Genomic DNA, 12,169 nt, shown 5'->3' with positions numbered 1-12,169 from the left:
GAAACCAAGGAAAGCTTACTAAAAACATAAATACACCTATACATTCCCACTGGACCAAAGACACGGTTGCCTCCAGACATCAGGTTATTAACATCTCATCTTCCCTGTAACAAGCCAAGATCAAGGACCTGCTGAGGTTTTAACAAGGTACATATAAGAAGGGAGAAGATGGTGTAAGAATCAATTAGACGCTAGAAGAGTTCATTAGTTGCCTGTCTGAAAAAAAAAAAAAAAAAATGGATGGCTGCTAAAACTTTGTAATTTTAAATTTCAAGGTAAAATTATTCTGAAAATCTGATCCTATACATAACTTGACCAATGAAGCAAAATACACAATAAAATATGCTCCTTGAATCTCATCACAAAATGACTCTGTTATTTTATTATTATTATAGCTATATGTTTATAGAAATAAAACACATGTAATTTAACCTTGGACCCCTCCCCCCAACTTTTTTTTAGCAGTATGGCCTTTCAATTGAGAATACATAAAATGAGGTAACAGAAAAATATATTTCACTGAAGAATAATCAAAATAAAGGAAACCTGCAAATTTACTGAGAGGCTAATGGAAGAGCCATGGGAAATAGAAGCTTCCTCAGCTGCCAATTTAGTTGATGATGAATTCTCTTCCATTCATTGGAACAAACAGGATTTTGGATCCTGGCCAATTTTAATGGAAGAATTTCATTCATTTCTTCTCATGTTTTATTATCCTGTTTAGTTAAGAAATTATATAAATGTGTTTTAAATCAGCTAAGCAGTTTAGATGAATGTAAATATTTCCCAGTTTCTTAAGATGGGTAAGAAAGTGATAAGAGCATAAATTCATGAATTCAGAAATGCTAGCATGAAATTTCCTATCAGCCTAAGTTCCAAATATACATGAGTCTAATGTAGCTAAATTTCCCTCCATGGGACTCAAGAGAGTACTACCATTTTCCACTCTCTTTACACAGCACTTTTCTTCTCCTTGTAAAGCTTTTACCTGTAAGTTGTAAAGCCTTTCAACCATTCTGCTGAAAATCACCTTTAGGAACAAAAAATGATTTGCAATCATCACTCCTTAAATGGATATCCTCTTTAAATCAAAATGGAACATCTCATAATAAATTTCTTTTCTCACAAAGAAAAAGCATCTACTCAATGTTTATAAGATTTCCTCTATGTTAAGCCAGACAACAAGTTTTCTCATCCTTCAGGGGAAGAAGTTGCATGGTCTAACATGTCCGCCAGGCATGTGACTAAATGTAGCAAGGCTAGAATCAGAGCCTAACACACAAATTATGGACACATTTTAGGGGTACATGGTAATAACAGAACCACCCACAATTCACTTATATAGAAAACCTTTGTTCTAAGCAAAAAAATGAAACATAAGCAAGACTGAACATGTTGGAAATGAGAGTCACAGTCATGGAAATGTTACACGGTAATATATGTATGATTATGAAATGGAAACCAAATTGGACGAATAGAAAGAATGCTCAGCCACAAATATGGTCACTAGCCTATAAAAACTAAATACAAATGTTCAGAAAATGCACCCACAGACACTCAAGTTCATTTACAATTTGTTAAATCTTCAAAGAATTGTAGTGTTTGTAATGCAGCTTTGTGAATTTCCATAATACTGTAGAACTGTAAAAGGTTCATGGGAAAGTGAGAGGTTTACAAAGACAGGCAATTTCTAATTAGCGTAAATTGGCAACTTTTATTCAAACCTAACGAAGCCAGGTAAGACTGGACTGCATGTCTCAACCCTGGAGTTGCGCTGTGACGCCATCCTTAGGGATTACGTGGCGACACTACCTTATAGGTGAAAGCGTCTCTTCAGTAAGGGTTCTTAGGCACTTCCATCACAAAACCTCACTGGGCAAGGGCACCTCCCACCAATTCTCTGCCGGGCACTATTCTCTCTGCAGAGGGACTGCAAGAGATTTCAGTGTCTCCTTTTCAGGTTGGCATGATACAAATGGCAGCAGACAAAAACAATGTTAAAAAAATAAACCAAATAAAAGGCTGTACACAAGAACTTATGTTTATTGCAAACAAACAAACAAACGAACAAAAAAAAAAAAAACAAAAAAGAGAGATAGAGAAGGAGAGAAAATGGTCAGAAGCACAACACATAAGGTTAAGAATTTAAAAGCATCTTACATTCTGCCCTAATGGCAGCATAATTAATAGGAACAAACGGCCGTCTTGCTGCCTGCCGCAGCCGAAGGGTATTTTTGCAGACCTGACGAGCAAATTTTGTGAAATATGTAGTGTGAAGGAAGAAAGCTTGGCGGGTCTTCACTGCAGACTTGGGGCTCCCAGTGTTTCGAACTGGCATCCCCTGCATGGCCTGGCGAGACACATGACTCCTGACACGAGGGTCCTGCAAAATCAGACACCAATAGACATGTGAAAACCAGAATGCTATTTGCATCAGGCTCAAAAGAAAAGGCAATTTTAAAATTTTCCCCTGAACTTAATACTCTACCCCCACAGGAGAGAATTTAAAAGTATGCACTTTTGGGAAGAGGGTCGGGGAGGTGGGAGGGTGTGTGATCATATTTTTGTTTTTTAAGTTTTTATTTTAAACACACAGTGTTACATTAGTTTCAGGTGTACAACAGAGTGATTCCACACTTCCATACATCACCCTGTGCTCATCACAAATGCATTCTTTCCAGTATTTCTGTCTTTAAATGGACCTTAACAATCCAAAATCACATTCACAACAGTAAAAGTTGCCAAAGGTGTTAATTAAATTATCTTATTTTTTTAATAGTGAAGGAGTCCTGAAATCCTGTTAGCCCTTAAAGAGAAGTCTCCCTCTGAAAGACATGGGTCTACAGACGTAGACATTGCCTGGTATCTGCAACCTACAAGAATTTTACCAAAATTGTATTTCAACTCAAGATTGAGTCCATACCACTTTCTCGTCCCTCTATGATAGCCCAGGGCAGAAAAAAGGTTCAATTTGTATTTATTACTTTATGTAGTAAGGCATAGTTTCAACAGTATTCAAAGGTTGCAAACTGTTTTCAAAAAAGCACTTAAAACATTAAATTTGCAAGCTTTCTACTTATGCTAACACCTCCCACACACATTGTTCTTTTGCCTGAGTAATCACACAAGACCAATATTTTGAATACCTGAAAAAATCTGATATGTCCCTTCCTCTCTCTCTACGCCCACCTTAAATCTTGTGGTGCTATGTTTAGTTATAAAAAACAGCTTTGTTTGTTTTTAAGTGATCCTATACTGTACTTCTGTTTCCAAGGAGTGACCCAGCCATTGAAATGACATTTCTCAACATAAAAGACTATTACTCATATACCTCTGTAGTTGGGCTGGGAGATAACTTCTCTTCTTCTGACTGGGTGGGCATTTTCAGGCCTCCATATTTTTTCCAATAGAGCCAACAGGTTGCACACAATCTACACTGCATATTAGGTGGGCCCCAAGAATACCACTGATGAGACTGTGTAGCTAAAGATAGAGGAAAAATAGAAAAAACAAAGAATGCTATATAATTTGTAACATTAATACACCTACCGTCAAATATTTTAAAAAATATTCCAAAGCCATATTTAGCTTACAATGTTATTTTTCTTTCCCCAGTCCACCCAAACATAAAGTCTAATACACACATGTAGTTTTCAAGATTCAGAATTCATTAAACCTTTTATTTCTATATATATGTGTGTCTGTGGCTCCTGTTAAAAGAGGCTATTAGATGAAGTATCCTATATAATATGCTGTGCTATCACTGAGGGAGTTTTGTTGATTAAAAATACTCTCTACTGTGTACATTTCTGGAAATGAGTTACCAGAAAGATCATTATTATTAGATTAATGTTTAAAGTCTAAATCTAGGTTTCCAAATTGATGGTTCAGAAACTACCTCAGAGTTTAAGGTGCTCAGAGGGGCCCCAGTGATTAGGGCAGGAATCTGTCAGAAATGGGTATGGGGGGCAACTGGGTGGCTCAGCTGGTTAAGGTCCAACTCTTGATTTTGCCTCAGGTCATGGTTTCACAGTTCATGAGATGGAGCTCACAGCATGGAGCCTACTTGGGATTATCTCTCTCCCTTCTCTCTCTCTCTCTCTCAAACTTAAAAAAAGAATGAAATAGGTATCTGTTTTCCATTTCATTATTTTAATCGATGAGCAAAATAATTATTTTAATATTTCTCCCTTTCAAAACAGAATACCTTTCAAAACCGTTAAGTCCAGATCAAGTGAGCATAGCAGCCTAGATCACAGAATGCTTAAGACCTAATAACTCGGCTGATTTATCACTTAGCTAAACACTGCAAGCCTGTGTCGGTTTTGTTATGCAGTCTGAATTACTGCCACATGACACTTAAAGTATTCTATTCTCACAATGGATGTGAAGTTTAAGACAGAAAACACTGACACTGAAACATTAAGTTAATGAGGTACATAAAAATTATTATAATTCTGTAAGTCTGCCTTGGAATACTCTTCCTCTTGTAAGTTACCTTCATCAGGTCAAAATGTTCAAATAGCATATCAAGGTGTCAAATAACACTTCACAAGTCAATATCAAAAAGATAAAATATACTGACCATTATACTCAAACTGCTTCTTAATTGTTGTTTTTTTAAAATTTTTATTTCAGAGAGAGAGAGTGCAAGTGGGGGAGAGGGAGAGAGGGGAGAAAGAGAGAGGGAGAGAGGAGGAAGAGGAGAGAGACAGAGAGAGAGAGAGAGAGAGAGAATATCTCAAGCAGGCTCTACACTCAGCACAGAGCCTGACATGAGGCTTGATCCCATGATCCTGGAATCATGACCTGAGCCTAAAATCAAAAGTCAGACACTCAACCAACTAAGCCACCAAAGGTGCCCCAAAGTCCTTCTCAGTTTATTGAGAATAATACTGTATACATATCACGTGTTATTTCTGGTGGACTCCTTGCAGATAGCAGGACCTTCCCTTTTATAATTTAAAACATTTAAGTCAAATAAGTTGATTTTTTATTAACACGAATTTTAAGAATCCTAAATATTAGGCATGGACCTATTTTGGATTCTGAATATGAAATTTCACTCATATTTAAAGATACATTTTTACTCATGCCATGTCATTTTAATGTTTATCAACAAACATCTTTCCCCTTGCATAATTAACTCAAATTAAAAAGTGACAAAAAGAAAACACCATATAAAGATAAATTTTACATGTATAAGATACATTTTATGATAAATATTACTTAAGGAGTCTATAAAATATTAGAAAATAAAAATTGCTTATTTGTCATACATGCATAAAAATGACAGAATAATTCTTTTAAGGGATATGTGAGACTACATGAGTCTAAAAGGGGTAAGACAGATTAGGGGTGCCTGGGTGGCTCAGTCGGTTGAGCGGCCGACTTCAGCTCAGGTCATGATCTCGCGGTTCACAAGTTCAAGCCCTGCGTAGGGTTCTGTGCTGACGGCTCAGAGCCTGGAGCCTACTTCAGATTCTGTGTGTCCGTCTCTCTCTCCCTCTGCCCCTCCCCTGCTCATGCTCTGTCTCTCTTTGTCAAAAAAAAACAAAAACAAAAACACAGATTAAGCCCCAATTTGTTTGTAGGATTTTTATTTTCATTTAAATATACATAAACTTCAATATCTAAGAGTTTCCAATTCAAAGGCATCCATGATGCAACACATAGAAAATTTTGACCAGAAGAATCTAATATTCCCAAAACAATTCCCTTTTGTGCTTCCGTGGTACAGAGAAATGGTTAGGCATGTACCATTTCTATGAAGTTGGCAATTTGACTCACACTTTCCTTGGTTTCAGGTAAGATAATTATATGACCTAGTTTTAAAAGTCTTTTCTAGACTTTGAAATCTTAAAAAATAAATAAATAGAAGTATTTTTCTAATGCTGAAGCTTGGCATGGAGTATGGAGCAGAGGCACAAGTGTTCTTCATTCCTACGTCCTTAGGGCAGTAAGCTATGTTTATCCTTCCAAAGAGCTGCTGAGAGACAAAAACTGGGCACCAAGTAGCCTTTCAATAAAATTAGTTTCTTTCCCTTCCAGGCCACTTTGTAAGGAAATATAGATTATAATGTCACTAATGTCCATTAAGAGATTACGTGGTTGTTTGAGATTTTATTTTGTAAATTTTATTTATTTTGAGAAAGAGAGAGAGAGAGAGAGAGAGAGAGAGAGAGAGAGAGAGAGAGAATGCTCACGTGCTTAGGGGAGAGGCAGAGAGAAAGAAGGGAATCCCAAGCAGGCTCCGCACTGTCAGAGCAGAAGAGCCTGACTCGAGGGTCCATCTCACGAACAGATCATGACCTGAACTGAAATCAAGAGTCAGACACCCAACCAACTGAGACATCCAGGCGCGTCAAGATTTTAAATAATGTAAAAATATAAAAAGTGAGGGGTGCCTGGCTGGCTCAGTTGGTACAGCATGAGACTCTTTACCTCAGGGCTGTGAGTATGAGCTCCATGTTGCGTGCAGAGATTACTTAAAAAAAATAAAATCTTAAAACACACACACACACACACACACACACACACAAACACACACACACACACACACACAGTAAACAAAAACAAAACAAAACAAAACAAAAAACAAAGAACAAAAGCAAGATAAAAAAACCCAAAATTGTACCAATTACTTCATCTCACCAAACCAATTTAACATCCGGGTCAAATATAACGTCTGTCAGTGTCTGACAGGTTTTGACATGGATAAATACCAATAAATATACTGGGGCCCTGAAAGCAAAAAAAGCAAACACCCTAGAACAGCATCTCCCAAACCAGTGCATTCTGAGGGAACCTGGTCTGAGGATTAGAAATAGCAGTTTATCCACACACAGGTCTTTCTGACAGGATTTTCTGGAGCCTTTAATTTGTCAAAGTGTACTAAGAAACTCCAAAATTGGATTTGCTCTATTCTGTGGGACTGTGGCTTGCACAAAGCTAATAACCACTCTGCGGCTTAGCAAACACGGCTGCGGAATACTCAACCAACACAGGACTCCACAGGAGCAAAGCAAAGGAAACTCAATAGCGAAATATAGTGTTCAGGTGGACGGGCATGTATTCGTTCCGCTGCTCTCTGAGCAGCGCCGTGAAAGGACACCCCCCACCCCTCAGTGCCATCGCAAATGTGCCGCAAAGGAGAGAAGAAAGGCCTGCTGGAGAAGTCTTACCGTAGCAGCTCTCACAGGCTCGCCCTAGGAGGGGGTTCTGTGGCTGGAATGTGGTCCCCACGGCTCCATTCACGGCACCAGGTTTGCCATTGCTGGCGGATATTTGGTTGGGATTTGGTTTGCTGCTTTCAATGAAATATAAAGGGAGGTGATAAAAAATGACTTGTATAACAAGGCAAAAGTCTCTGTATCTCATCGTCGACTTAACTACATATAAACATCTGAAGGTTTAGTAAATAAGAAATAAGCTGGTAAAAATAAGGTGTTAAAATGAACTCAAACCATTCATCTTTGCAAAACAAGGCCCTGTAAAAACCAATCTCTTATGCCTGATAGAAAATAAACAGGGCCATTGGCTCTTCTCCATCCAAATACAATTTCCTTAGAACACCTTCTGCTGCTTTTAAAAGATACAAGTTCCGGGGCGCCTGGGTGGCGCAGTCGGTTAAGCGTCCGACTTCAGCCAGGTCACGATCTCGCGGTCCGGGAGTTCGAGCCCCGCGTCGGGCTCTGGGCCGATGGCTCAGAGCCTGGAGCCTGTTTCCGATTCTGTGTCTCCCTCTCTCTCTGCCCCTCCCCCGTTCATGCTCTGTCTCTCTCTGTCCCAAAAATAAATAAAAAACTTTGAAAAAAAAAAAAGAAAAAATAAATAAATAAATAAAAGATACAAGTTCCTAAGCTTTATTACATGAAGCTTTATTATCATGAAGTCTCCTAAGAATAAAAGATAATTTTTGGGGCCAAATAAATGAAGCCAAAGCAGAGTGTTGTGTTTAGAGAAAACCACTGTGCCATCCCTGCTGCAGGTGTGAAAGCTGCAGACTCTGTGCATTGTTGGCTCTTGAGTGGAAGCTGTTGGCATTTCAGGAGATTTAACCAGTTATGATAATAATTTCTACTGCTATATTTCAATTTTTATGAGGAAGACAACAATAGCACTTTAAATTAGGAAAGCCAACACAATTTGAGTTTTTCCTTTTAAGAAAAAATTTTTAGGAAGAGGAAAAAGGAGACACCTATCAAGTATCTACATGTAAATTTCCCAGGCCATCCTTCCTTAGACATGGGTAGCCCAGATTACCTTGTACTTACTGTGCAAACACGGCTAACTTTTCCCCGTGTAGGGTAAGCTAATTCCCCTGCTTATAAAGCTGGGCCTAAGAATACAACACAGGTGCACATGACATGTTCTCAATAAACTCATAATTCATTAAACATATTTATTCAGTGCCTAGTAAACAAAAGTGCCTGACCTCAAGGAGCTTTCATTCTAGAGGAGCTTCCACTTCTATTTACTAGACAGAAGATAAGCAAAATAAAGTGGCCAACTATTTGTCAGCAATGAATGCTGAGTGACTAAATGCAGATTATAGTCTATGTCCCCACAGCTACTGAAATAATGAGAGTTCACAATTAACAACACACTTGGAGTTTCAACACAGAATTGGCTCAGGAGTTTCCTCTTTGCTGTTCTCTGTTTCTTCAATTCCATTTACCAGTGAAAGCCTATTGTATAAACTTGGCCTGACGGCAAATTACGATTTCTTTCTGGCATTGGTACTGTAACTCTTAGGTGACACCCCTCCGCCACCCCAGAAGAAATCATTTAACTCCGAGTGCACTGAGGTCCCTATTCTGTAACAGGGCTATTATTTACACTTCTAACCTGTGCCAGCAATGTGTTTTCAAGACCATTTGTTTTTTAAAACATATTTTAAACAAGACAGAATGCATTTTTCTTCTTAAAGTTTGCAGCTGAAAACATACACAACTAAAAGTGGTGATTTATAATGACTAAGATTTCTAAGGGTGTGTAATAATATTCAATTTTTAAAAATCTACTATATATAGATAGAAGTGATGGCCCCTTAAATCAAATGACTGGTATCAGAAGGCTTCCCCCCAAATATGAAAATTTCTGACATTTAAACCCAGGCTAAATATATGTGTTAAAAAAGAGCTAATACAAATTCACAATTGAGCCGCCTTAAGCAAACACAATTTTAGTTGTTCAATTGAATTTTGAATGTTATTTGACTCAATAAATCACTGATCTTCATTATAACTGTAAAAGGAGAACAAGTGTGCAAAGACTCAATGAATATAAATGTGTGAATCACTTAAAATTAGTTCTGCAAATTCAAGTACCTACAGGTTAATTCTCAGGTGACCAACGAGGTCAATGCGACCATTTGAATAAACTTACTCTAAGACAAACATACCAAAAAAAGTTTTTTTGTTTTTTTGTTTTTTTTTAATTTTTTTTTTCAACGTTTATTTATTTTTGGGACAGAGAGAGACAGAGCATGAACGGGGGAGGGGCAGAGAGAGAGGGAGACACAGAATCGGAAACAGGCTCCAGACTCTGAGCCATCAGCCCAGAGCCCGACGCGGGGCTCGAACTCACGGACCGCGAGATCGTGACCTGGCTGAAGTCGGACGCTTAACCGACTGCGCCACCCAGGCGCCCCCCAAAAAAGTTTTTAAAGCTGCATTATATGAAACTGCCCTTTAATCTAATACCCAAACCTCTTTTCCCTCATCTGTACTCCAGATTCTACCCCTAGTGCCCTCCTGAGAATTTTGTACATTCAATTCTCTTTCCTGGACCCTACTCATGGTCATGTAATTCTCCTACTTCAAAAAGTCCCGGGGCGCCTGGGTGGCTAAGTTGGTTAAGCATCCAACTTCAGCTCAGGTCATGATCTCACGGTTCATGAGTTCAAGCACTGTGTCGGGCTCTGGGCTGACAACTCAGAGCCTGGAGCCTGCTTTGGATTCTGTGCCTCCCTCTCTCTCTGCCCCTCCCTGCCCCCCTTGCTCTCTCTCAAAAATAAACATTAAAAAAACAAAACAATCAAAAAAACCTCTGTTACTCTTTTCCAACCAGCCCTTCAAAGAGCTCTCTCAACTGACCTTTCCAGCCAGTTTCGTTGAGTGCTGCTAGTCCTGTCTGCAGTTCCTTAGTTCATATGCAGTCTTCACCATTACATTATAGATGACCAGTGACCTACCTCCATGTTGCTAAATTCCCAGGCTATTTTTCATCAACATCTGACATAATTAATCTCTTTCCCTCCTTGAAATACACTCCTCTCTCAGCTTTTGTGATAATGCACACACCTTGCTGTCTTACTTTACTGAAATTCTGGATTTCCTCAAGTTTGGTCCAAGACCCTTTTGTCTTATTCTTCCTCCGAATAAAGCTCATCCATGGTTTCAAACACAATATTATATGCTGATGGAGCTCAAATTTCTATCTCTAGCACAAAACTCTCCCCCGAGCTTAAGACCAATATATCCGACATCATATTCAACACCTCCTTTTGGGATAGAGCAAATTCAGAATGACCTAACTTGCTTCTCTGCCAGCGTCTTAGCTTGGTGAAGAACACAGTAACCCACCTTGTTGTGCTGGCCAGAAATCTGGGACTCTAGCTTGATATTTCCCCTCTGCCCCTCCATACAAGTCAATCACCTCCAAGTGGTGGACCATTTCCAGGGCCACAACCCCAGGTCAAGCTACTGTCATCTTTCTTCTCTAAGAACTTCAAAATTGGTCTCCTTACATCCACTATTACTCCCCGTCCCCAAACCGTTTTCCAAAATATAGCCAGTGATCTTAAAGTACAAATTTGGTCATGACACTTTCCTGTTTAAAATCCATTTCCACTGCTCATCAGATGGGTAAACCCTGGCCCCTGCCGACCATACTTGCCTCCCATACCTCACCAGTCTCTTTATAAAAGCTATACTGCCTTTCTCTCGGCTCCTAAACTATGTTCTGCCCCTTCCAATCTCAGGATCCCCTTGACCTGAAAAGCCTGTACCAACTGGTTAATTCTTCTTCCTCCTCCAGAGTTCATTCAAACTCACTTCCACAAGGAATCTTTCCTGTCAGCATCAACAGAGTCTGGTCCCCTGGTGTAAATTCTCATAAAAGCTATTCTATTCTTCTCCATTACAGTACTTGTCACACTAGGCAACTGTTTGGCATCTGTCTTCCCCACACTAGAATGAAGCCTGTCTTCTTAATCTTTCTATCTCTAGTACTGAACAAAGTGCTCTGCATATAGGAGCCTGCCAGGCTCAAAAGAATGATAGCATAATGTAATTCTCAATCTATTATTTGTTTCAAAATACTCGATTTCACAGTTAATTGTGAAATTCGTCAAAGGACTCAGATTCTTATCCAACTCACCGTAACTTCATACCTTCTATTTAGATAAAGATTTATGTAACTTTTTTTCAAGTTATGACTAGAAACTGTCTTGATCTTCAAAAACCATTCACTTAGATCAAGTTGGCACTGTAAATATTTTAAGTTCCGTGGGTATTACAATTTCTGTCAAAACCACTGAACGCTGCCACTGAAGCACGAAAGCAGACATAAACAACACATAAATGAATGAGTATGGGTGTGTTCCAACCACACTTTCTTTACAAAAACAGGCGTCGGGTCAGATACGGCCTGCGGACTAGAGCGTGCTGGCCTTTGACTTAAATTCAGACTCCGACAAAGTCAATGCAAAACATAACAGAAACAATTACCTGGGTTAGTAGGTGAAAACTGGCTAAACGTACTTTTCCTTTGCTGTGACAGCACCACAACGCACAAGCAAGCTGCCATGCTTGTCTCTGAAAATCTGACACATGAATCATAACACTGTTCTCTTTGGGGAGTTGCCCTTTTGCGAATTACTCAAATAAAATATCCTAAAACACTGGAAACTACTGCAGAAGGGACATTACCTGTCTGAATAAAAATTATGACTCCTGTCAATTACATGTTATCTGCCTTGAGATAAAAAAATAATCATTAAAAAAAATCAAAATTCATGGTCTATGAGGCCTCATATATATATATATATAAATATGTATTAATATATCAAAATTCAATAAACAAAATGCTATGTATAAAACAACTACACTAAACACAGAGTGAGAAAAATCTTGGAGCAGTAGATAGCACTTTGAGAAAATTT

General features: G+C 38.7%; 1 protein-coding gene across 1 annotated transcript in view; it reads right to left on the bottom strand.

Annotated features, from left to right (window-relative positions):
- Nucleotides 1-354: 354 nt before the first annotated feature.
- MTA3 (metastasis associated 1 family member 3) overlaps nucleotides 355-12,169 on the bottom strand; it is a 146,907-nt gene continuing 135,092 nt past the window's right edge. The window contains exons 12-14 of the mRNA XM_086700470.1: nucleotides 7,185-7,309; nucleotides 3,332-3,483; nucleotides 355-2,383 (exon numbers count right to left, since the gene is read on the bottom strand). Coding sequence (XP_086556596.1) covers nucleotides 2,138-2,383; nucleotides 3,332-3,483; nucleotides 7,185-7,309 — 523 coding nt within the window. The 3' untranslated portion in view covers nucleotides 355-2,137. The remainder of the gene's footprint in view (nucleotides 2,384-3,331; nucleotides 3,484-7,184; nucleotides 7,310-12,169) is intronic.

The sequence above is a fragment of the Puma concolor genome, chromosome A3 (assembly GCF_028749965.1).
Source record: "Puma concolor isolate L17-30 chromosome A3, mPumCon1.1.hap2, whole genome shotgun sequence".
Classification (NCBI taxonomy): Eukaryota; Metazoa; Chordata; class Mammalia; order Carnivora; family Felidae; genus Puma; species Puma concolor.
This window is presented reverse-complemented; position numbering and strand designations above follow the sequence as displayed.